The 26,472-nt window shown below is 46.1% G+C and overlaps 1 protein-coding gene across 1 annotated transcript in view; it reads left to right on the forward strand.

Annotated features, from left to right (window-relative positions):
- Window positions 1-1,333: 1,333 nt before the first annotated feature.
- Window positions 1,334-26,472, forward strand: part of LOC143289402 (golgin subfamily A member 2-like) — a 37,999-nt gene continuing 12,860 nt past the window's right edge. Inside the window, exons 1-19 of the mRNA XM_076598366.1 lie at window positions 1,334-1,798; window positions 2,856-2,993; window positions 3,584-3,696; window positions 5,897-5,960; window positions 6,917-6,976; window positions 7,434-7,514; window positions 8,029-8,130; window positions 9,089-9,182; window positions 10,717-10,823; window positions 14,171-14,229; window positions 15,510-15,570; window positions 16,074-16,154; window positions 17,949-18,041; window positions 18,800-18,907; window positions 19,668-19,755; window positions 20,826-20,982; window positions 23,247-23,439; window positions 23,712-23,825; window positions 25,529-25,687. Coding sequence (XP_076454481.1) covers window positions 1,334-1,798; window positions 2,856-2,993; window positions 3,584-3,696; window positions 5,897-5,960; window positions 6,917-6,976; window positions 7,434-7,514; window positions 8,029-8,130; window positions 9,089-9,182; window positions 10,717-10,823; window positions 14,171-14,229; window positions 15,510-15,570; window positions 16,074-16,154; window positions 17,949-18,041; window positions 18,800-18,907; window positions 19,668-19,755; window positions 20,826-20,982; window positions 23,247-23,439; window positions 23,712-23,825; window positions 25,529-25,687 — 2,337 coding nt within the window. The remainder of the gene's footprint in view (window positions 1,799-2,855; window positions 2,994-3,583; window positions 3,697-5,896; window positions 5,961-6,916; window positions 6,977-7,433; window positions 7,515-8,028; window positions 8,131-9,088; window positions 9,183-10,716; window positions 10,824-14,170; window positions 14,230-15,509; window positions 15,571-16,073; window positions 16,155-17,948; window positions 18,042-18,799; window positions 18,908-19,667; window positions 19,756-20,825; window positions 20,983-23,246; window positions 23,440-23,711; window positions 23,826-25,528; window positions 25,688-26,472) is intronic.

The following is a 26,472-nucleotide window of genomic DNA, read 5'->3' on the forward strand; positions in this document are numbered from 1 at the left end:
TCATGTGTGTTAAACCTTTCACTCGATGTCACGCAGTAAAGCTGAGAATTGTTCATGTTTTGGTTACGTAAAGATAATAATCATTTAGTAATGTTGTTCTCTTCTCTGGTTGTGTACATGTACTAATGTAGTGCTGCGCTGCAAGCTTTACTGCTCTAAACTGTGTTTTTAGCATTGCTGCTGTAAACAGGTTGAACTGTAAACTTTGCTGATGTTAACAGATAGAGTTAACAGATTGTTTTGAAAACTTTGCTGCTGTAACCAGGTTGAACTGTAAACTTTGCTGATGTTAACAGATAGAGTTAACAGATTGTTTTGAAAACTTTGCTGCTGTAACCAGGTTGAACTGTAAACTTTGCTGATGTTAACAGATAGAGTTAACAGATTGTTTTGAAAACTTTGCTGCTGTAAACAGGTAGAACTGTAAACTTTGCTGATGTTAACAGATAGAACTGTAAACTTTGCTGATGTTAACAGATAGAACTGTAAACTTTGCTGATGTTAACAGATAGAACTGTAAACTTTGCTGATGTTAACAGATTGTACTGAAAACTTTACTGCTGTAAACAAGTACCACTGTAAGCTTTACTGCTGTAAAGAGATTGCACTGTGTATAGATTGAGATCCATACAGACAGACAGGCACAGAGATAGAGGAATATGATACTGGAGGAAAACAAGCCCAAGTAAGCAAAAACAAAGTAAGTTAGTTGAGGTAAACGAGTCTTCTGCCTGATGTTTCTTTATCAGTGCTTGCATTATGATATATTGACCAGTGATTCTGTGCACTGTCATTCTGTGATGCTTGCTGTTCGGTGAATGTGCACTTTGGCGATCATTTCTGTTCAGTGCATGTGCACTGGGCCGTGTGATTCTCTGTGTTCAACAAATGTGAACCCTGTTCTTTTCTGATGTTGGTCATAATGTGATTTCATGTGATGTTGACCTGTCATTCACACAGACGTTATGACTGTGTGCTGTTAACATGATTGTATTCACGCTGACATTGATCATTGTCATTCACACTGACACAACACACTGACCTGACTGTCATTCACACTGACGTGATGGCTGTGTTCAGTTGACATAATTCTCATATACACTGACATGACTGTCATTCACACTGATGTGATGGATGTGTTCAGTTGACATAATTCTCATGCACACTGACGTGACTGTCATTCACACTTACTCTGATGTGACTTTAGTCATTTACACTGACACTGTCATTCACACTGAGACTGACTGTCATTTACACTGACACTGTCATTCACACTGAGACTGACTGTCATTCACACTGAAATGATGTGACTGTCATTCACACTGACTCTGACATGACTGTCATCCACACTGACTCTGATGTGTCTGACTCTGACGTGATTGTCATTCACACTGACTCTGACGTGTCTGACTCTGACGTGACTGTCATTCACACTGACTCTGACATGACTGTCATTCACACTGACTCTGACATGACTGTCATTCACACTGACTCTGATGTGACTGTCATTCACACTGACATGATTGTCAATCACACTGACTCTGATGTGACTGTCATTCACACTGACTCTGACGTGACTGTCATTCACACTGACTCTGATGTGACTGTCATTCACACTGACATGACTGTCATTCACACTGACTCTGATGTGACTGTCATTCACACTGACATGACTGTCAATCACACTGACTCTGATGTGACTGTCATTCACACTGACTCTGATGTGACTGTCATTCACACTGACTCTGATGTGACTGTCATTCACACTGACATGACTGTCAATCGCACAGACTCTGATGTGACTGTCATTCACACTGATATATCTGTCATTCACATCGAAGTTACTGTCGTTCACACACTCTCGTGACTCTCATCAGGGTTCAAATTTAACCTTTTTGTTTGAGCGCCAGTCAAGCACTGTGGACAAAACATTTGAGTGCCCAGTTGTGGTTTTGGGTGCCAGCATAATAAGATGAAATAAAATGTGCCAAGGAAAGTCTTTCTGCCAGGCTTCATTGTACACGCGCTGGCGCTTTGATTCCTACTCCTGCTGTGTATTCTTTTTGTCATCCTGAGCCCTCGTCTCTGTTTTGGGAGTCTTTCTTTTAACTCTCTCCATACGAACGGCGAAAGAGACGACGTTAACAGCATTTCAGCCCAATTACCATCATCAAAATATTGCAAGCGGAAGGCTCTTATAGTGAAGAGGTGAATGTTGACAAAGAATACTACAATTCTGACGACGGAAGCTAAAGGTTGGGTCATTCAGACACCCACTGGACATCTGAGGGGTCTGTGTAGAGGAGAAGAGAGGACTGGCCGTACTGAGTGAGTTAACATTGAAGATGGGAAACATTGTTTGTCACTAAAGCGCCATATATGTCACCATCTGATCGCGCATGCGCCCAGGTGCTGCTCCGCAAAGTGAGCTGCAGCAGACGACACTTTACATTTCAATCGACCGCATTCGAGCTTGCTTTCTTGATGTGTCTTATATAATTTTCTTTCACCTCTATCAATTTCTGAGTGCCAGCTGGGCACTCTCCACAGAAAATTTGCGTGCCCGAGCCAGCTTCTTGTAGCATTTGCACACGGGCACCTGCTGAATTGGAACCCTGATCATACACACTGACGTGAGTGTTGTGGACCTGACTGTCATCTTGACCATGCCATGTTACACACACACACACACACACACACACACACACACACACACACACACACACACACACACACACACACACACACACACACACACAGTGTGTTGACAAAGCGGTGATGACGCCGCATGTGGTCTGATCCATGTTCCCACCCGGCGGCAGTGCGGCTGGCATGCAGTGTGTGGTGTTTTGCAGCTGAAGCAGTTCCAGCAGAGGTCAGGACGCACACCCAGCCGGTCCCCAGCCCCCTCCGCTCGCTCCAACAAGTCAGGGGGGTCCCAAGACTGTGAGGAGCACGACTCCCGTCGCAGCATTTCCCCTGTACCTGAACAGGTGGGTGAGAGTGCAGGTGTACCTGAACAAGTGGGTGAGAGTGCAGGTGTACCTGAACAAGTGGGTGAGAGTGCAGGTGTACCTGAGAGTGTGGGTGTACCTGAACAGGTGGGTGAGAGGGCATGTGTATTTGAACAGGTAGGTGAGAGTGCAGGTGTACCTGAACAGGTGGGTGACGGTGCAGGTGTACTGTGCAGGTTGGTGAGAGTGTAGGTGTACCTGAACAGATGAGAGACTCAAGAGTGTAGGTGTACCTGAACAGGTGGGTGAGGGTGCAAGTGTACCTGAACAGGTGGTTGACAGTGCAGGTGTACCGGAACAGGTGGTTGAGAATGCTGGCGGTGAAGAGAGTGTGCACAGGGGGTGAGAGAAAAGAGGATGACTGCGGGAGGGGGGTGCGGGTGCAGGGGCCATGAAAGAAAGTCCACAGTGGTGTGTACGTCACAACCCATACTGTTGTGTTCACTGTTGTACATCACTATAAATACTGAAAGAGAAAGAATAAGTATACACACTGTGTGTTGTGCTGTGTCGTCAGTGAAAAAGAAAACACGTGTGATGTACACGTCCCATGTTGTGCTGTGTTACAGACAAGTGGGGAAACGGGCAGCAGAGGCCGAGCGGTCAGCAGGAAGGGGGAGGTGTTGGACGGTGCCAGAAACAACAGCCGTGAGGAGCCAGCACAAGATCACACTGAATGGAGGTACGGTACAGTGGTGGATGGAGGTATGGTACAGTGGTGGATGGAGGTATGGTACAGTGGTGAATGGAGGTATGGTACAGTGGTGGATGGAGGTAGAGTACCATAGTGGATGGAGGTATGGTACAGTGGTGAATGGAGGTATGGTACAGTGGTGGATGGAGGTAGAGTATCATAGTGAATGGAGGTATGGTACAGTGGTGAATGGAGGTAGAGTACCATAGTGAATGGAGGTATGGTACAGTGGTGGATGGAGGTAGAGTACCATAGTGAATGGAGGTATGGTACAGTGGTGAATGGAGGTATGGTACAGTGGTGGATGGAGGTAGAGTACCATAGTGAATGGAGGTATGGTACAGTGGTGGATGGAGGTAGAGTACCATAGTGAATGGAGGTATGGTACAGTGGTGGATGGAGTATAGTACCATAGTGAATAGAGGTATGGTACAGTGGTGGATGGAGGTAGAGTACCATAGTGAATGGAGGTATGGTACAGTGGTGGATGGAGGTAGAGTACCATAGTGAATGGAGGTATGGTACAGTGGTGGATGGAGGTAGAGTACCATAGTGAATGGAGGTAGAGTACCATAGTGAATGGAGGTATGGTACAGTGGTGAATGGAGGTATGGTACAGTGGTGGATGGAGGTAGAGTACCATAGTGAATGGAGATGTGGTATAGAAGTATAGTAACATAGTAGATGGAGCTGACATAGTGAAAGGGATGATATGGTTTCTTTTGTTGATGGTGTGAGAGAGATATGTGTTGGTCGTTTAGATGCTGACAACTTTGAGCTGTCAGTACACGGATGTCTGTAGTGTGAACTGTGTTGGTCGTTTAGATTCTGACAACTTTGAGCCGTCAGTACACGGATGCCTGAAGTGTGAACTGTGTTGGTCGTTTAGATTCTGACAACTTTGAGCTGTCAGTACACGGATGCCTGTAGTGTGAACTGTGTTGGTCGTTTCGATGCTGACAACTTTGAGCCGTCAGTACACGGATGCCTGTAGTGTGAACTTTATTGGTCGTTTAGATTCTGACAACTTGAGCCATCAGTACACGGATGTCTGTAGTGTGAACTGTGTTGGTCGTTTAGATGCTGACAACTTTGAGCCGTCAGTACACGGATGTCTGTAGTGTGAACTGTGTTGGTCGTTTAGATTCTGACAACTTTGAGCTGTCAGTACACGGGTGCCTGTAGTGTAAACTGTGTTGGTCGTTTCGATGCTGACAACTTTGAGCCGTCAGTACACGGATGCCTGTAGTGTGAACTTTCTTGGTCGTTTAGATTCTGACAACTTGAGCCGTCAGTACATGGATGTCTGTAGTGTGAACTGTGTTGGTCGTTTAGATGCTGACAACTTTGAGCTGTCAGTACATGGATGTCTGTAGTGTGAACTGTGTTGGTCGTTTCGATGCTGACAACTTTGAGCCGTCAGTACACGGATGTCTGTAGTGTGAACTGTGTTGGTCGTTTAGATGCTGACATCTTTGAGCTGCCAGTACACGGATGTCTGTAGTGTGAACTGTGTTGGTCGTTTAGATTCTGACAACTTTGAGCCGTCAGTACACGGATGTCTGTAGTGTGAACTGTGTTGGTCGTTTAGATTCTGACAACTTTGAGCCGTCAGTACACGGATGTCTGTAGTGTGAACTGTGTTGGTCGTTTAGATGCTGACTGCTTTGAGCCGTCAGTACACGGATGTCTGTAGTGTGAACTGTGTTGGTCGTTTAGATTCTGACAACTTTGAGCTGTCAGTACACGGGTGCCTGTAGTGTGAACTGTGTTGGTCGTTTCGATGCTGACAACTTTGAGCCGTCAGTACACTGATGTCTGTAGTGTGAACTGTGTTGGTCGTTTCGATGCTGACAACTTTGAGCTGTCAGTACATGGATGCCTGTAGTGTGAACTTTATTGGTCATTTAGATTCTGACAACTTTGAGCTGTCAGTACACGGATGTCTGTAGTGTGAACTGTGTTGGTCGTTTAGATGCTGACAACTTTGAGCCGTCAGTACATGGATGTCTGTAGTGTGAACTGTTGTGGGCTTTCTTCTTCTTCTTCTTCTTTGTTCGTGGGCTGCAACTCCCACGTTCACTCGTATATACACGAGTGGGCTTTTACATGTATGACCGTTTTTACCCCGCCATGTAGGCAGCCATACTCCGTTTTCGGGCTTTGAGTTGTGGCCTTTCTGTTACAGGACCACTGCCTCCACGGAAAGTCTACAACAGCTTTCACAGCAGCTGAATGGCTTGTTGGCTGAGGTTTGTGCTTTGCTTCTCAACATGTGTTTGTTGACGTCTGTGTGTGTGTGTGTGTGTGTGTTAACACATCTGTTTTAATGTGCAGACATATATGTGAGTATTCATATTTGTGTGTGTGTGTGTGTGCATGCACATGTTTTTTGTGTGCAAATATATATATATGAGTATGCATATGCTTGTTAGAAGGTTTGACTGGATGTTATGTGGGAATGTTCACACTCCTGCACAGAACTTTCATGACAAAAAAAGATTCTCACTGTCAGAAGAAAAGCATAATTTGGCAGTTGGATCAATTGATGCAGTTTGACACAATCTTTTTGCCGTAATTCTATTGATTTGAAAAAAAATTAATGTCTCATTTAATGGTTTATGGATGTAATTAACTAATTTATAATAAACTATTTGGTCCGCTATTTGGAATGCCCCCATATATGTTTCTATCACATGTTTAACAAGCATTTTGGAGTTTTTGTGTGAATTGTCCAAGTAGGAAAATGTTAAAGTGTTGATAAAATTAGTCTGGATTTTACAGTAGTATGCTGATGGATTTGGGTTTGCCCAAGTGCAAATGTTCGCATTCTAGTACACAAGTTGTGGTGTCAGTTGCCCTTTCCTTGTATGTCTCACCAGGATTTCTGTCTCTTGTCCACTGCTGTCCTGTCCTTGTATGTCTCACCAGGATTTCTGTCTCTTGTCCACTGCTGTCCTTTCCTTGTATGTCTCACCAGGATTTCTGTCTCTTGTCCACTGCTGTCCTGTCCTTGTATGTCTCACCAGGATTTCTGTCTCTTGTCCACTGCTGTCCTGTCCTTGTATGTCTCACCAGGATTTCTGTCTCTTGTCCACTGCTGACATAGTGTTCATTGCATCACAGCCAAGGTCTTTTTCTGTAGGTTAATGGTTTTTATTTACTTTGCCTGTGTTTTGTTTTAATGTGTGTATGTGTGTGTTGACAGTCGGCAGACGACCCTGGTATATCTGATGAATCAGAGAACTCCACTTTGGAAGAATTAAAGGTTTGTGTGAGTGTTTGGTTTGTGTGTGTGTGTGTGTGTGCGGGCGCATGTGTGTTTGTGTTTCTGCATGTATTTATTTATCTGTTTGTGTATAAATCAGAATCATGTTTATTTGTTGTGAACACACACACACACACACACACACACGCACACACGCACACACACACACACACAGACATGCACATAGTCTCCATGTTTTTTTGGGGCGGGGGAGGTTGTTATTATTGTTATTATTATTGTTGTTGTTGTTGTTATTATTGTGTTGGTTATTTTGTTTTTATTTTTGGGTATAATATCACCAACGAGTCATGGCCAGATCAGAGCAAGGGCATTGACTGACAATTCATTACCTGCTTAACAGTAACACTTCCACATTTGTTTGTTATATTGACTGATTTATTCATGGATTTTCAGGTTGTTGCCACGTTTGTATATGTATAGACTTTGTGATTTTCAGAGTCGAAACAGAGATCTAGCAGCGTTATTAGAGAAACATTCTCAGGCCAGTGAACAACTCAACACACAGAATCAACAGCTGGTAAGCCAACTCTCACTGCCTCTTTCAACTAGATATATGTGTGTGTGTGAGAGAGAGAGAACAGGGGGGGGGGGAGGGGAAGGGTTGGAGGAAATGAAAGTGAAGTGATAGTGAAATGCGTCTTAGGTCTTGGCTTATGCGGCAGTGTTGTAAAAGTGTTAGTTATTAATAGGGGGATGCTTATGCACTTTGTCTTGGCAATAAAGTGATTGTAGCTGTGAGCAGCGGGCTTGCTAGGTGTTGAATCAGAACAGGCACTGCGGAACACCACCAAAACGACTTTCAGTGCAGCATCTCTTCCGGTGTGTGGCCTCCTGGCGACCTAACATTGATAGTTCCTTGTGGTCTGCCAGTGCTGAGACTGCAGCAGACAAACCTGGTGTGGTTGTGCGTGTGAGGTGTGGTCCAGGTATTCCTATCAAGATCTGTGTGTGTGCTGTGTGATCCCACTATCCCATCATGTGTGCTGTGTGAGGTGTGATCCCACTATCCCACCATGTGTGCTGTGTGTCAGAGGGAACAGGTGCAGACCGTGCAGGACCAACTACAGACAGAGCGCGGCAGTCTGAACGACAGGTACAAGAAGGACGTTGCCTCTCTCAAAGAACAGCTCCAGGTAACTGGCCAGTGTGTGTGTGTCTGTTGTGTAGTGTGTGTGAGTGTGTGTGAGTGTGTGTCTGTGTGTGTGTATGAGTGTGTGTGTGTGTGAATGACAGGTACAAGATCTTCTCTCAAAAGACCGCTCCAGGTAATTGGCCAGTGTGTGTGTGTGTGTTGTGTGTGTGTGTGTGTCTGTTGTACAGATTCCCATAGTGTCATGATGTGTGAACAGGTTCATAAATATACTGTAATGATGTCGTGACAGGTGCAATAGCCGAGTGGTTAAAGCGTTGGACTTTCTGGTCTGTAAAGCGCTTAGAGCTTGGTCTCCGACAGTGGGTAGGCACTATATAAGGATCCCTATGATTCATTGATCATTCATGATGTGTGTACAGGTCCACATACAGACGATAGGAATCATTGATCATTCATGGTGTGTGTACAGGTCCACATACAGACGATAGGAATCATTGATGATTGATGATGTGTGTACAGGTCCACATACAGACGATAGGAATCATTGATGATGTGTGTACAGGTCCACATACAGACGATAGGAATCATTGATGATTGATGATGTGTGTACAGGTCCACATACAGACGATAGGAATCATTGATGATTGATGATGTGTGTACAGGTCCACATACAGACAATAGGAATCATTGATGATGTGTGTACAGGTCCACATACAGACGATAGGAATCATTGATGATTGATGATGTGTGTACAGGTCCACATACAGATGATAGGAATCATTGATGATTGATGATGTGTGTACAGGTCCACATACAGACGATAGGAATCATTGATCATTCATGGTGTGTGTACAGGTCCACATACAGACAATAGGAATCATTGATCATTCATGGTGTGTGTACAGGTCCACATACAGACGATAGGAATCATTGATGATTGATGATGTGTGTACAGGTCCACATACAGACGATAGGAATCATTGATGATGTGTGTACAGGTCCACATACAGACGATAGGAATCCTGGTGGCGGAGAAGACAGAACTGCAGTCACAAGTGGGGCAGTCCCAGCGAATCGCTGACCAGAGAATAGGTCAGTCAGTCAGACAGACAGTGAAAGAGAAAATAACAAATAAGCAAAGACACTGTAGGGCTGTAACACAACAAGACAGATGTAATGTAGTCACTATGTCATGAACATCGTAATGACTGCATCATGAACATTGATGTAGGGCTATAATACACAGCAAGACTGAGACGTAATGTAATGACTGCGTCATGAACTTTGATATAGGGCTATAACACAACAAGACAGACATAATGTAACGACTGTGTCATGAACATTCATGTAGGACTGTAACGCACAACAAGACAGATGTAATGTAGTCACTACATCATGAACATTGATGTAGGGCTGTAACACAACAGGACAGACATAATGTAGTCACTACATCAAGACAGACGTAATGTAGTGACTGGTGTGAAATGTAGCCAGTAGCTTTGCTCTGTTGGACAGTTCATGTGGCTGACGCAGTACGAAGGTGGATACCCAGACTTAGGCTTGGCTCAGCCAGATAAACCATGTATGATGGCAGTTTTGTTTTTGTAAGGTAGTGTCCTTCATTATCTTTCGTTATCGGATGAATGATATGTGAACAGATTTATCTTCATGTACAGTAAGTTAAAAACCTTTTTTGCTTCTCTTGCTTTTGTTGAGTAATTGATTTATTGGATGATGCTCCCAACTTTTGACTTATTTTCTTGGTTAACTAACGTATTGAAATCTGATCCCGACGGGCGCAGTAGCCGAGTGGTTAAAGCGTTGGACTGTCAATCTGGGGATCCCGGGTTCGAATCACGGTGACGGCGCCTGGTGGGTAAAAGGTGGAGATTTTTACGATCTCCCAGGTCAACATATGTGCAGACCTGCTAGTGCCTGAACCCCCTTCGTGTGTATATGCAAGCAGAAGATCAAATACGCACGTTAAAGATCCTGTAATCCATGTCAGCGTTCGGTGGGTTATGGAAACAAGAACATACCCAGCATGCACACCCCCGAAAACGGAGTATGGCTGCCTACATGGCGGGGTAAAAACGGTCATACACGTAAAAGCCCACTCGTGTGCATACGAGTGAATGTGGGAGTTGCAGCCCGCGAACGCAGAAAAAGAAGAAGAAGAAGAAATCTGATCCCCAGCAGAGAAAGGAAAGACAGGATCGACTTAGAGGTAGAGAAAAACGAGCGATTGAAGGGGGCCGAGTCGAATGGAGTATACAGAATGTAAGAATACAATAAACACAAGCCGCATGCAGCAAAATAAGGCCAAATGAATACGCTTAATAGCCCAAAAAAGCGTAAGACAAGACAGAGCGTAAACCTGACAAGATGGCGTGGAGAGCCTTGGTCAAAGGAAGGATTCAGCGCTTATAGCTTTTAGAGGCGTTTGATTGGCTAAGAGCGGACCGGGCAAGACGGGTCGTCTTTTCACCGTTAGCCACGCGAAATTTGGCCAAGCAGAGCAAACCAATAGGCCTAGTTTGCATCAGTTTGACATGGTAAGTATATGTATGACCAAACATGGAGTATATTCTTTTATTGATTGACTTTCTTTTCTTCCCTTTCCCAGAGGAGATCGAGGAGCTGAGTGGTCGACTAAAAGCCTCTCGGCAGCGTGTGGCGGACTTGGAACGAAGTCTGTCCACCTCCTCTCAGTCCGGTCAACAGCTGGAAAAGGTGAACATGTGCAGGGCTTTACCGGCCTGCTTTTCTTCTTGTCTGTCTGTCTGTTGATTATTACTAGTCTGTGTATGTTCTTCTCAGTAAAGACTGTCGGTTGCAAGGGAATGATTTGTGAAGGTGGAGAAATATTGGACCGATTTACTGACGCTCACAGTATTAACGGCAACCAGTCCATTTTTTCAGCTTCATGTGACCCAAGTTTAGACATAACAGAATAGAGTAGCTGATTATCTGTCCACTAAACAAATGTGCGAAACTTGTTATGGACGATTATGTAATCAGTCCATGAATCAGACTGATCACTGTGAGATGGTTAGACTCATAATCAGTCAGTGTATCAGGTAAACGAAACAGGAATGACTTAGCAGAATGGAGACTTCAACTGGATTTTGTTACATACATGCAACTGTGATACGCTGCGTCATAATGGACAGATACTGGACTGACGTATATTCATACAACTTGATATTCTGTGTTGAACTGTGGACTATATATTGTTTTTCTTTTCCTTTTTTTTTATTTATTTTTTTTTTATAACAGCTGGGAAAGGTAAGTTCAACAGCACACTTCCCCAACACCTCACCATATTTTTGTTTTGTTCTTTTATTCATGTATAAACATATTTATATATAGAGCGTGTGATAATTAACTGTCATATATGTGTCTGTGCTATGTTTGTCTGCCTGTTCCATGCCGGTATCTGAAGTGAACTGGAAACAGTGGTGGTTTCTTGATCACTACTCTTTTAACTACTCCGACTTAATTTGTCACAGTTGTTGTTTATAAACTGGGATTTGTTCATCAAATTTGGTGCAGTTGTAGTTCATAAGTGGGTTTGTTTTGTTAAATGTAGCGCAGTTGTAGTTTATAAGAGGTCTGCTTTGTCAGATTTTGCACAGTTTTTAAGTGGATGAGTTTGTCAGATTTGGCACAACTGTAGTTTGTAGGTGGATTTCTTGTTAAAGTTGACACACTTGGTGTTCACGAGTAGCATTGTTTGTCATATTTGGTACAGATGTAGTTTATAAGTGGGTTCATTTCTTAAATTTGACACAGGTGTAGTTTAGAAATAGGTTTGTTTGTCGAATTTGGCACTCAATAGGTTTGTTTGTCGAATTTGGCACTGTGAGTTTGTAAGTGCTCTGTGTAGGAAACATGTGGCGCAGTGATGAACATTCAGAGAATTTATGTCATGTTATCGATAACTATACTGTTTGTTTAGACGGTATCAGGCAGAGTGACACATGGATTTGTTCATTTTCTCAATTGCAGTAAAATGGAACACAACACAGCACAGTGGAACACAACGCAACACAAGACAACACAAGACAACACAGCACAGTGGAACACAACACAACACAACACAACGCAACACAACACAGCACAGCACAGTGGAACACAACACAACACAACACAACTCACCTACAACCCACTCCACCCCACCCCACCAGCACGACTGTAGATGGTGGTGGGCGGGACTGTTACACCAGTATCAGAGGCTTTACTGCTTGCATCTTGTTTCCGTCAGTGGCACAGAGGTCATGTCAGTGGTGCATAGGTCATGTTAGGGGTCATTGGGTCATGCCAGGGGTCATGGAGTGACAGGGTCATGTCGAGGGTGGGGTTCATGTCAGTGGTGCGTGGGTCATGTCGGGAGTCATGGGGTCATGCCGAGGGGGTCATGTCAGTGGTGCATGGGTTATGTCAGGGGTCATGTCGAGGGGGTCATATCAGTGTTGCATGGGTCATGTTGAGGGGTTCATGTCATGGGGTCATGTCGAGGGGTTCATGTCAGTGGTGCATGGGTTATGTCAGGGGTCATGTCGAGGGGTTCATGTCAGTGGTGCATGGGTCATGTCAGGGGTCATGTTCAGGGGTCATGTCAGGGGTCATGTCGAGGGGTTCATGTCAGTGGGTCATGGGGTCATGTTAGGATCATGGGGTCATGTCGAGGGGTCATGGGGTTGTGTCAGGGGGTGGTGGTGGAGGGGGAGGTGGGGGGGTTGTCGTTCAGTGGTGCAAGGGAGATGAAAAGTGTTCAGACAGACAGACAAGGTCAGGGATGTCAGTGAATAGTGCCTGTACCAGCAAATAGGTCTGGGTTATCTGTGGGCGTGTGAGCCGCTCTCCTTTATGTATGCACACAGCAGTAGTGACCTTGCCAGTAGTTTCTATCTCTATACGCACAGTACTCTTGCTGATTGTGGGAACAAAATTTTGCTTGTAAGATGATTTTTTCCCCCCTGTTTTTTGTTTTTGTTTTTTTGCTGTTTTTTTGTTTTTGTTTATTCAAATTAGCTTAGCAGTCAGTAGTAGTGAGTGGGTAATCTTCTTCCTGCTTAGCTCCGGTATACAGCATGCCACGGTATGTATCATGAGTTGTCCATTATTCAAAAGTAAGAGGTTTTTGGTTCATCATTGTATATCGTGGTTGTCTCTAATCTAAAGGGTACGGTGCTGGAATTGAAAGGCAGGAACTTTTTTTAGTTTTCCTTTGTGTATCTTGGTTTTCCTTTCGGAGTAGATGTTTCTCTACGGTGTGCCCATCTTTTGTCAAACAGGAGTGGAGGATAATTGTATTACCTTGAAGTTGTACCTTTGTTGTTATCCTCTGTTTTGGAACTATAGGGGAAAGCACTGGTTTGAGATATTGTGCATACATAAAAGGTTTGCTTAGATTTGATGTTCAGCCTGGTGTTTTCACTGATAGTGAATTATTTATGTGTAGTGTGGCTATGTGTGTGTATTGTATCTCTGTGCATGTTGTGTATATGTGTGTATGTGTTGTGTATGTGAAGTGTGTCTGTATGTCTGAGTGTGTGTGTGTGTGTGTAGTGTGTCTATGTATGGGTTGTGAGTCTGTGTATGTGTAGTGTTTGTGATTTTGTAGTGTGTATTTCTGTGTATAATATGTCTATGTCTCTATGTATGTGTAGTGTGTCTTTATGTGTAATGTGTCTGTATATGTGTAGTGTGTCTGTGTATCTATGTATCTTTGTATGTGTAGTTTGTGGATGTGTAGTTTGTATGTCCATGTATGTGTATTGCATTTGTGTTGTATTTGTATGTATGTATATGTGTAATGTGTCTCTGTGTGTATGTGTTGTATGTATGTCTCTGTGTGTATGTGTTGTTTGTATGTCAGTATATTTTTGATGCATGTGAACCTGTGTTCATGTATGCATTATTTGTATGTCCACATATGTGGATTGTGTCAGTCGTTTTCAGACAGATTTTGTTTCTTCACTGGCAACAAACTTACACATGTAGTATGTCTGTGTGGCTGTGCATGTGTGTTGGATTTTTTATATAACAGACGTTTGGTTTTTTTGTCTTTTCAGTCCAATAAAGAAAACACCAAAGAGATTGACAGATTAAAACTTGAGCTATATAAAACTTCGTAAGTATATCTTGGAACTGTCTTTCTTGTATTGATAAGTTGTATAATTATGAACGATAACCATGAAATTACTGTGTCTTTGCTGAATAATCTTTCTATAAATATATGGTGTTTTATCGTGGTAAGTGAGCCATCATATTTCTGTCTCAATTTCTCAAAGTTTATCAGCTGCTGCTGTTAACACCTCATTCCCACCCCTGTCCCTTCTTAAGATGATTATTGTTGTTGTTTTTTTAATGTTATATGTCTGTCTGAGAGTGTATGTTTGTGTGACTGAAACCTGATTGAATGACACAGGAAACCAATGATGAGCGCCCAGTGGCAGCTGTCAGTCAGCTCTACCCAGGTAGGCAGCCTGTTGTGCAAATGACACCATGTTTAGAGCTTGGTCTCCCACTGAGGATAGGTGCTATATAAGTATCCACATCATTCATAATTCATTTACTTTTCAGAGTTTTGTTTGTCACTAAGGATTTACCTGTGTGAAATTCTGGCTGCTCTCAGTGCAGCTCCACCCATTTTTTCTGCCAGCAAGTGCACTTGTTTTATTATCACAGTGGATTTCTCTTAAGAAATCTGCCAAGGAACAACCTTTTTGTTGCCATGGGTTCTTCCATGTGTGCAAAATACATGCTGCACAGGGGACCTGGGTTCACTGTCTCCTCAGAATGACCAACATCCAGACCAGGTCAGGGTCTAGTGGAGGGGGCTGGGGGTGATCCAGTGTCTGGTTTCTGGGATTTGAACCTGTGGTGACAGGCGCAATAGCCGAATGGTTAAAGCGTTGGACTTTCAATCTGAGGGTCCCGGGTTCGAATCACGGTGACGGCGCCTGGTGGGTAAAGGGTGGAGATTTTTACGATCTCCCAGGTCAACATATGTGCAGACCTGCTAGTGCCTGAACCCCCTTCGTGTGTATATGCAAGCAGAAGATCAAATACGCACGTTAAAGATCCTGTAATCCATGTCAGCGTTCGGTGGGTTATGGAAACAGAACATACCCAGCATGCACACCCCCGAAAACGGAGTATGGCTGCCTACATGGCGGGGTAAAAACGGTCATACACGTAAAAGCCCACTCATGTGCATACGAGTGAACGCAGAAGAAGAAGAACCTGTGGTGACACCTGCTTCCTAGCTGGGGTGTGGTGAGTTGCATGGTGTGTCCCGACCCCAGAGCTGCTATCCCAGCCAGTGTATAGTGGGGCAGAGTGTGTTGGTCTGCCGTTCAAACCATTCCCGTGGTGGTGGGTTGTATAGTTTTCTGTTTCTTGTTCCAGAAAATACAACGAGGAAAACCAACAACAGATTTCTGAATTGACAGAAAAGCTGAGCTCAAAGGTGAGTGCTAACAAAACGTCAAACGTTCATACTTGAGCGAGAAAATAAACAAGACGTGTAAATGCCTGTAAAACGTAAAAAAGGAAAAAAAGGAAAAAGAGCATGATTTGTCCATCATAATGAAAACATACATGTGTGTGTAAGTGTGTGTGTATGTTTACATGTAGAATTAAGTGTTTATTTATTCAGATACATAGACGTCCTGGAAACTCGCACAGACATGGAAAAGCGTATTGATACAGCGTTGCATGTAAATTAACATAGTCATGGAAACAGAATTATACACACTCACAGAGCACAACAAGGAAACATAGACGAACACTGCATAACATGGAAGCTGAATCATGGTGAAAGGAAAACATATGGATGTATACACACACATACGTGTGTGCGCATGCACTTACATGCACAACACAACACACACATACATCTGTGTGTAGCAATTTATGTATGTGTACATATATGTAGATATATATATATATGTGATTTTTGTCTTTTTTCAGACGTCAGAAGCCTCTGCTCTAGAAGACAGCGTGGAGGATCTGAAAAAGAGATTAGAGATGGCAGAGATTTATGCACAGCAGGTAGGGCAGTCTCCCTGTCTGTCTGTCATGGTCTGTGGCTGTCTGTGTGTATGTCTCCAAAAGTCTCTGTGTCTGTCTCCGACAGTCTCTGTGTCTGTCTCCAGCAGTCTGTGTGTCTGTCTCCGACAGTCTGTGTGTCTGTCTCTGACAGTCTCTGTGTCTGTGTCTGTCTCCGACAGTGTCTGTGTCTGTCTCCAGCAGTCTCTGTGTCTGTCTCCAACAGTCTCTCTGTGTCTGTCTGCAACAGTCTCTGTGTGTCTGTCTCTGACAGTCTCTGTGTCTGTCTGCAACAGTCTCTGTGTCTGTCTCCGACAGTCTCTGTGTGTCTGTCTCCGACAGTCTCTGTGTCTGTGTCTGTCTCCGACAGTGTCTGTGTCTGTCTCCGACAGTCTCTGTGTCTGTCTCCGACAGTCTCTGTGTCTGTCTCCGACAGTCTCTGTGTCTGTCTCCAACAGTCTCTGTGTGTCTTGTCTCCGACAGTCTCTGTGTCTGTCTCCAACAGTCTCTGTGTCTGTCTCCAGCAGTCTCTGTGTCTGTCTCCAACAGTCTCTGTGTGTCTGTCTCCGACTGTGTGTCTGTCTCCAACAGTCTCTGTGTCTGTGTCTGTCTCCGACAGTCTCTGTGTCTGTCTCCGACAGTCTCTGTGTCTGTGTCTGTCTCCAACAGTCTCTGTGTCTCTGTCTGTCTCCGACAGTCTCTGTGTCTGTCTCCGACAGTCTCTGTGTCTGTGTCTGTCTCCGACAGTCTCTGTGTCTGTCTCCGACAGTCTCTGTGTCTGTGTCTGTGTCTGTCTCCGACAGTCTCTGTGTCTGTGTCTGTCTCCGACAGTCTCTGTGTCTGTCTCCGACAGTCTCTGTGTCTGTGTCTGTCTCCGACAGTCTCTGTCTGTCTCCGACAGTCTCTGTGTCTGTTTCCGACAGTGTCTGTGTCTGTCTGTGACAGTCTCTGTGTGTCTTTCTCCAACAGTCTCTGTCTGTTTCCGACAGTCTCTGTGTGTCTGTCTCCGACAGTCTCTGTGTGTCTGTCTCCGACAGTCTCTGTGTCTGTGTCTGTCTCCGACAGTCTCTGTGTCTGTGTGTGTGTTATTCCAGTCTCAGTGTTGTCACTGGCAGTCTGTATGCATCACTGTCTCCCCTTTCTACCCCCCTCTGACCCAGTCTCTTTCTTGTCGCTGTTGACACTGAAGGTGACGTGGATGTTGACTTTGGTGTTGATGTTAACATGGATGTGGGTGTTAAACATTGTTGTGGGTGTTGACACAGGTGTGAATGTGGACACTAATTGTAGGTGTGGACATTGTTTTGATGTGGGTGTTGACTTTGGTGTTGATGTTAACATGGATGTGGGTGTTGACATTGTTGTGGGTGTTGACACAGGTGTGAATGTGGACACTAATTGTATGTGTGGACATTGTTTTGATGTGGGTGTTGACTTTGGTGTTGATGTTAACACGGATGTGGGTGTTAAACATTGTTGTGGGTGTTGACACAGGTGTGAATGTGGACACTGATTGTAGGTGTGGACATTGTTTTGATGTGGGTGTTGACTTTGGTGTTGATGTTAACACAGATGTGGATGTTGACACAGATGTGGGTGTTTGACATTGACATGGTTTTTGACACTGGTGTCGATGTTGACACTGACATGGGTGTTGACACTGACATGGTCATTGACACGGGCATGGATGTTGACACTGACCTGGGTGTTGACGCTGTGGGTGTTGACACGGGTGTGGGTGTTGACACTGTAGGTGTTGACATGGGTGTTGACACTGGTGTGTGTGTGTGTGGACAGCTGTCAAGTGAGAGTGAGAACTCTGCAGGCAGCATGAAGATGATGACGGAGCTGCAGGCAGAGAGGGACGCCCTGCTGCTCAAAGTGACTCAGGTCAGTTGTCTGCCCCTACACTGATGTGCTGATAACACACGCGCGCGTCAAGCATGCATGGACACTTGCACACACTAAAACACACTTGCCTACATGTACGCATGCGTTCACGCACGCGGGAACATGTGCACATACATGCGCATGCACACACACTTACACCACACACACTTACACACACACACACACACACACACACACAGAGACTCGATCAGTTTGTTTAATGTTATCATGTGGACTGTTGTGTGTCATGTGTGTGTGTGTGTGTGTGTGTGTGGTGGGGGCAGTGTGGGTGTATATGTTGTGTGTGTGTTATGTGTGTGTGTGTGTGTGTGTGGTGGGGACAGTGTGGGTGTATATGTTGTGTGTGTGTGGTGGGGGCAGTGTGGGTGTATATGTTGTGTGTGTGTTTGTGTGTCATGTGTGTGTGTGTGGTGGGGACAGTGTGGGCGTATATGTTGTGTGTGTGTGTGTGTGTGTGTTATGTGTTTTTGTGTGGGTGCATGTCTATGGTGTGTGTACTTTATGTTGTGTGTATGTGTTGTGCAAATGGTGTGTGTGTGTGTGTGTGTGTGTGTGTATTCTGTGAATGTTTGTTAATCTGTGTGTGTGTGTGTGTGTGTTACTCTGTGTATGTATGTGTATGCATGTATATGTATGTGTGTGAGTATATGTGTGCGCGCACGTTAATCTGTATGTGTGTACTGGTGTCCATACCTGTGTGTGTGTTGCACTGTGTGTGTGTGTGTGTGCATGTTCAGTTGGAGGAGGCGGTGGGCAGCGTGCGGCAGGAGAGGGACCAGGTCAGTGAGCACTACCAGCACCACTCCCAGCAGCTGTCGGACCAGGTGCAGCACCTCACACAACAGGTCAGCCACACCTGCCCCCCCTGCCCCCTGTCCCACCTCACCCCTCCCCTGCCCACCCTGTCCCCTGTACACACACAGGTGGTTGGATATCCAAAGAGTTAAGAGTTCAGCAGATAACAGTGTCAGAATCAGTGGTATATACCGTTTGTCACAGATTTCATCATTGTCATGTGGTGTGTGTTACATGGCTGAGTGGTATATACTGTTTGTCACAGATTTCATCATTGTCATGTGGTGTGTGTACATGGCTGAGTGGTATATACTGTTTGTCACAGATTTCATCATTTTCGTGTGTGTGTGTGTGTGTGTGCATGGCTGAGTGGTATATACTGTTTGTCACAGATTTCATCATTGTCTTGTGGTGTGTGTACATGGTTGAGTGGTATATACTGTTTGTCACAGATTTCATCATTGTCATGTGGTGTGTGTACATGGCTGAGTGGTATATACTGTTTGTCACAGATTTCATCATTTTCATGTGGTGTGTGTGTACATGGCTGAGTGGTATATACTGTTTGTCACAGATTTCGTCATTGTCTTGTGGTGTGTGTACATGGTTGAGTGGTATATACTGTTTGTCACAGATTTTGTCATTGTCATGTGGTGTGTGTACATGGCTGAGTGGTATATATTGTTTGTCACAGATTTCGTCATTGTCTTGTGTGTGTGTACATGGCTGAGTGGTATATACTGTTTGTCACAGATTTCGTCATTGTCTTCTGTGTGTACGTCGCTGAGTGGTATATACTGTTTGTCACAGATTTCGTCATTGTCAGAAGAGAGGGAGCAGCTGTTGTCCAAGCACCGTGACATGGAAGGGGCTTTGTTGGAGCTGCAACGGAAACTGGGTCAGTACTTCCCATTTGTGGTGTGGTGTGATGCGTTGTAATGTGCTGTGTGATACTGTGTGTGATGCGGTGTGACAGAAGCCATTGGGGTGGAGACCAGCATGGCACTATCATGTTGTAATGCGCTATGGTTTGCAGTCTGATGTGGTAATTTGGTGTGTGTGATGTGGGGTATAAGGTGATGTATATGATGTGATGTGGGGTGTAAGGTGTTGTGTAATGTGATATATGTAATGTGGTGTGGTGTGTACTGTAATGTGTACTGTGGTGTGATGTGACAGAAGCCAGTGCAGCAGAGCCCTTCATGGCACAACCGTGTTGAAATGTAACGTGATGTGTGATGTAACATGGTGCGCAATGTAATGTGGTGTAAAGCATAATTTGTGGTGTGTAATGTGTGGTGTGTAATGTGTGGTGTGGTGTGACAGAGGCCAGTGCACCAGAGCTCCATGTGGCACTACTACGCTGTATTGTGGTGTGTAATGTAATATGTTGTGTGTAGTGTAATGTGTGTAATGTAATGGCTGGTGTATCGTGTAATGTGTGTAATGTAATGTGTGGTGTGATGTGTAGCCCAGCGTGGCACTACCATGTTGTAATGTGGTGTGTAATGTAATGTGTGGCGTGGTGTGACAGAAGCCAGTGCAGCAGAGCTCCAAGTGTAACCACCATGTTGTAACGTGGTGTGTAGTATAATGTGGTGTGTAGTGTAATGTGTGATGTGGTGTGACAGAAGCCAGTGTAGCAGAGCTCCAAGTGTCACCACCATGTTGTAACGTGGTGTGTAGTGTAATGTGTGGTGTGGTGTGACAGAAGCCAGTGCAGCAGAGCTCCAAGTGTAACCACCATGTTGTAACGTGGTGTGTAGTGTAATGTGGTGTGTAATGTATTGTGTGATGTGGCGTGACAGAAGCCAGTGCAGCAGAGCTCCAAGTGTCACCACCATGTTGTGACGTGGTGTGTAATGTAATGTGTGATGTGGTGTGACAGAAGCCAGTGCAGCAGAGCTCCAAGTGTCACCACCATGTTGTGACGTGGTGTGTAATGTAATGTGTGATGTGGTGTGACAGAAGCCAGTGCAGCAGAGCCCCGTGTGGCCGAGTCATCAGGTGTGGACCCTGAGGCCCACAGACAGGTGGTGGAGGAGGTGGACCAGCTCCGTCAAGACCTGCAGGACCTGCAGCATCGCCATGACGCCCAGATCAGAGACAACGCACAGCTCAGCAGGTACACCGTTTGGGTCACTTTGTAAGATACTGTGTGTGCTGCGTTGTGCATGTATGCAGATCTTGACTGTGATCGTTCTTATCTTTGTTGTGTACTTTGGTGTGTGTGTGTGTGTGTTGGAGTCGTGTGATTTTCATGACTTTTTTTCATATGTTTGTTTCATCTTAATGCATTTATTCGATTCATCAGTGATACACAGGGGTGGTGATGGTGACAGTCACCATCACCACCCCTGTGTATCACTGTCACCACCCCTGTGTATCACTGTCACCACCCCTGTGTATCACTCACCATCACCACCCCTGTGTATCACTGTCACCACCCCTGTGTATCACTGTCACCATCACCACCCCTGTGTATCACTGTCACCGTCACCACCCCTGTGTATCACTGTCACCGTCACCACCCCTGTGTATCACTGTCACCACCCCTGTGTATCACTGTCACCATCACCACCCCTGTGTATCACTGTCACCATCACCATCCCTGTGTATCACTGTCACCACCCCTGTGTATCACTGTCACCATCACCACCCCTGTGTATCACTGTCACCGTCACCACCCATGTGTGTCACCACCCCTGTGTATCACTGTCACCATCACCACACCTGTGTATCACTGTCACCGTCACCACCCCTGTGTATCACTGTCACCACCCCTGTGTATCACTGTCACCATCACCACCCCTGTGTATCACTGTCACCACCACCACCCCTGTGTATCACTGTCACCACCACCACCCCTGTGTATCACTGTCACCATCACCACACCTGTGTATCACTGTCACCACCCACCCCCTGTGTATCACTGTCACCACCACCCCCCTGTGTATCACTGTCACCACCACCACCCCTGTGTATCACTGTCACCATCACCACCCCTGTGTGTCACCATCACCACCCCTGTGTATCACTGTCACCACCACCACCCCTGTGTATCACTGTCACCATCACCACCCCTGTGTGTCACCACCACCACCCCTGTGTATCACTGTCACCATCACCACCCCTGTGTATCACTGTCACCACCACCACCCCTGTGTATCACTGTCACCACCACCACCCCTGTGTATCACTGTCACCATCACCACCCCTGTGTATCACTGTCACCATCACCACCCCTGTGTATCACTGTCACCATCACCACCCCTGTGTGTCACCGTCACCATCACCACCCCTGTGTATCGCTGTCACCATCACCACACCCGTGTATCACCGTCACCACGCCTGTGTATCACTGTCACCGTCACCACCCCTGTGTATCACTGTCACCACCCCCACCCCTGTGTATCACTGTCACCGTCACCACCCCTGTGTATCACTGTCACCATCACCACACCTGTGTATCACTGTCACCGTCACCACACCTGTGTATCACTGTCACCACACCTGTGTATCACTGTCACCATCACCACACCTGTGTATGATTGTCACCATCACCACCCCTGTGTATCACTGTCACCATCACCACCCCTGTGTATCACTGTCACCATCACCACCCCTGTGTATCACTGTCACCACCCCTGTGTATCACTGTCACCATCACCACACCTGTGTATCACTGTCACCATCACCACCCCTGTGTATCACTGTCACCATCACCACACCCGTGTATCACCGTCACCACGCCTGTGTGTCACCGTCACCACACCTGTGTATCACTGTCACCGTCACCACCCCTGTGTATCACTGTCACCATCACCACACCTGTGTATCACTGTCACCATCCCCACACCTGTGTATCACTGTCACCATCACCACTCCTGTGTATGACTGTCACCACCCCTATGTATCACTGTCACCATCACCACACCTGTGTATCACTGTCACCATCACCACACCTGTGTATCACTGTCACCATCACCACCCCTGTGTATCACTGTCACCATCACCACCCCTGTGTATCACTGTCACCATCACCACACCTGTGTATCACTGTCACCATCACCACACCTGTGTATCACTGTCACCACCCCTGTGTATCACTGTCACCATTACCACACCTGTGTATCACTGTCACCATTACCACCCCTGTGTATCACTGTCACCATCACCACCCCTGTGTATCACTGTCACCACACCTGTGTATCACTGTCACCATCACCACACCTGTGTATCACTGTCACCATCACCACACCTGTGTATCACTGTCACCATCACCACACCTGTGTATCACTGTCACCATCATCACACCTGTGTATCACTGTCACCATCACCACACCTGTGTATCACTGTCACCACACCTGTGTATCACTGTCACCACAGGTTGCTGGAGGAGAGAGAAGTGAGAGTGCTGACACTGGAACAGCAGGTGGAGCAGATGGGGTCGCAGGTGGAGGATCGAACCTCGCTACTGGAGAGCGTGCAGAGCGACCGCACGGCCCTGTCGCGCGCCTTGTCCCAGAACAAGGAGCTGAAGGCCCAGTTGGCAGAACTGCAGAACGGCTTTGTCAAGCTGGTGAGTCACATGGTAGTGTGTGTGTGTGTTTGTGTGTGTGTGTGTTTGCATTTATGAACAATGTGTGAATGTTCATGTGTATACATCTGTGTGTATGTAAATGTATGTGTGTGTATGTGTATGTGTGTGTGTGCATATAAATGTGTGTGCATGTGTACATATGTGTTTGTGTGTACATAGGTGTGTGTGTGTGTGTGTACACATGTGTGTGTGTGTACATATGTGTTTGTGTGTGTGTTCATCTGTGTTTGTGTACATTGTGTGTGTGACAGAGTAACGACAACATGGAGCTGGTGACGAAGCAGCAGGCGTCCCAGCACACCACCAATGACCTGTCGGCACGACTGGCCCAGCAGGAGGATGAGCTCACCGACCTCAGAGACCAGGTTCTCCTTCTCCCCACTTCTCTCTCTCCTCCTCCTCCTCTGTCTCTTGCTGTGTGTGTGTGTGTGTGTGTGGGTGTGAAGGAGGCACCTTTGAGAGAATCGGTTAACTCACTCAGTACGGCCAGTCCTCTCTTCTCCTCTACACAGACCCCTCGGATGTCCAGTGGGTGTCTGAATGACCCAAACTTTAGCTTCCGTCATCAGAATTGTGGTATTCTTTGTCAACATTCACCTCTTCAGTATAAGAGCCTTCCGCTTGCAATATTTTGATGATGGTAATTGGGGTGAAAAGCTGTTAACATCGTCTCTTTCGCTGTTCGTATGGAAAGAGTTAAGCCTTCTGATCCAGTGTTCAACAGTGTACAAGCAAGGTTCAGGGCTCTGCTTTTGGAGTGGTTTTGTGTCTGAGGAAGGCACAGAGAGAGGATTGGGTTCTGCCATCCTTGGCAGTGTCCTTGACACAGGTAAATGGAATTCACTGCCTGTGTGTCCTTGACACAGGTAAATGGAATTCACTGCCTGTGTGTCCTTGACACAGGTAAATGGAATTCACTGCCTGTGTGTCCTTAAAGGCTGTGGGACCTTGAACTTGCACTGTCTGTGCTGTTTAGCTCTGGTGACTAGGTAGTGAAGTTGGAAATTCCTCAGTGTTATTTGCCTGTATGGCCTTGTTATGTATATTTTGTTTGGCTTTGAAGGTGGTTGTTTTTTTTAATGATTTTTTAAAATATTTTGTAATGTGGGGATGATAAATGAAGCAGAAGGGCTGACATCCTCAGCAAGGCCAAGTCCTGTTTGCCCTAAGGAGCTAAATGGTTTACATGTGTCATGAATTGTGTTTTGTTGGTCAGTCTTGTTTTGTTTTTGTTCGTTTTTTTTTGTTTGTTTTTTCTTTCTTTTTTGGTATTTTTATGTTGATGTGACAGTTTTGTGTTGACACGGTTGAGCTTTTGCGTGGTTTGACAGTCCTGATGTGGCCCCGTGCGGTCGGCTGGACTGTAAGCTACAGTAAACCACCATAAACAAAGACACAACAAACCAACAAGCACAGAACACCAACACCACACACCGCCACGCCCCCCTACTGACCCCAGTTGGCGCGGCGGGAGGGGGAGGTGCAGAAGACTTCAGATGGCTGCTGAGGATCATCATGATCGTCATGATTTGATTTGATTTGATGTGTGTGGCGCGGCGGGAGGGGGAGGTTCAGACGTTGCGTGAGGCGAGGATCTAAGCACCATGATTTGATTTGATTTGACATGCCCCCAGTTGGCGCAGCAGGAGGGGGACGTGCAGACGTTGCATGAGGCGAGGATCTAAGCACCATGATTTGATTTGATTTGATTTGATGTGCCCCCAGTTGGCGCGGCGGGAGGGGGAGGTGCAGACCTTGCATGAGGCGAGGATCTAAGCACCATGATTTGATTTGATTTGATGTGTCCCCAGTTGGCGTGGCGGGAGGGGGACGTGCAGACGTTGCGTGAGGCGAGGATCTAAGCACCATGATTTGATTTGATTTGATTTGATGTGTGTGGCGCGGCGGGAGGGGGAGGTGCAGACGTTGCATGAGGCGAGGATCTAAGCACCATGATTTGATTTGATTTGATGTGCCCCCAGTTGGCGCAGCGGGAGGGGGAGGTGCAGACGTTGCATGAGGCGAGGATCTAAGCACCATGATTTGATTTGATTTGATGTGCCCCCAGTTGGCGCAGCGGGAGGGGGAGGTGCAGACGTTGCGTGAGGCGAGCCAGGCAGCCCAGAAGCAGCAGTACCAACAGGACCAGATCCAGGACAGACTGCGGCACTACGAGGCCCAGGCACACCTCGTCGACACCCTGCAGAACGAACTGACGGCCGCTCAGGTGGGGGCTGGTGATGTACTGTGGTGGGGGATGTGCTGTGATGTGCTGTGTTGTGATGTGATGTGGTGTGGTGTTTGTGGGATGAGTGGTGATGTGGTGTGGTGTTTGTGGGATGAGTGGTGATGTGGTGTGGTGTTTGTGGGATGAGTGGTGATGTGGTGTGGTGTGGTGTTTGTGGGATGAGTGGTGATGTGGTGTGGTGTTTGTGGGATGAGTGGTGATGTGGTGTGGTGTTTGTGGGATGAGTGGTGAAGTGGTGTGGTGTTTGTGGGATGAGTGGTGATGTGGTGTGGTGTTTGTGGGATGAGTGGTGATGTGGTGTGGTGTTTGTGGGATGGGCGGTGATGTGGTGTGGTGTTTGTGGGATGAGTGGTGATGTGGTGTGGTGTTTGTGGGATGAGTGGTGATGTGGTGTGGTGTGGTGTTTGTGGGATGAGTGGTGATGTGGTGTGGTGTTTGTGGGATGAGTGGTGATGTGGTGTGGTGTTTGTGGGATGGGTGGTGATGTGATGTGGTGTTTGTGGGATGCGTGGTGATGTGGTGTGGTGTTTGTGGGATGAGTGGTGATGTGTGGGATGGGTGGTAATGTGATGTGGTGTGGTGTTTGTGGGATGAGTGGTGATGTGGTGTGGTGTTTGTGGGATGGGTGGTGATGTGATGTGGTGTTTGTGGGATGAGTGGTGAAGTGGTGTGGTGTTTGTGGGATGAGTGGTGATGTGGTGTGGTGTTTGTGGGATGAGTGGTGATGTGGTGTGGTGTTTGTGGGATGGGTGGTGATGTGATGT

This window comes from Babylonia areolata, chromosome 14, assembly GCF_041734735.1.
Source record: "Babylonia areolata isolate BAREFJ2019XMU chromosome 14, ASM4173473v1, whole genome shotgun sequence".
In the NCBI taxonomy this organism is placed as follows: domain Eukaryota; kingdom Metazoa; phylum Mollusca; class Gastropoda; order Neogastropoda; family Buccinidae; genus Babylonia; species Babylonia areolata.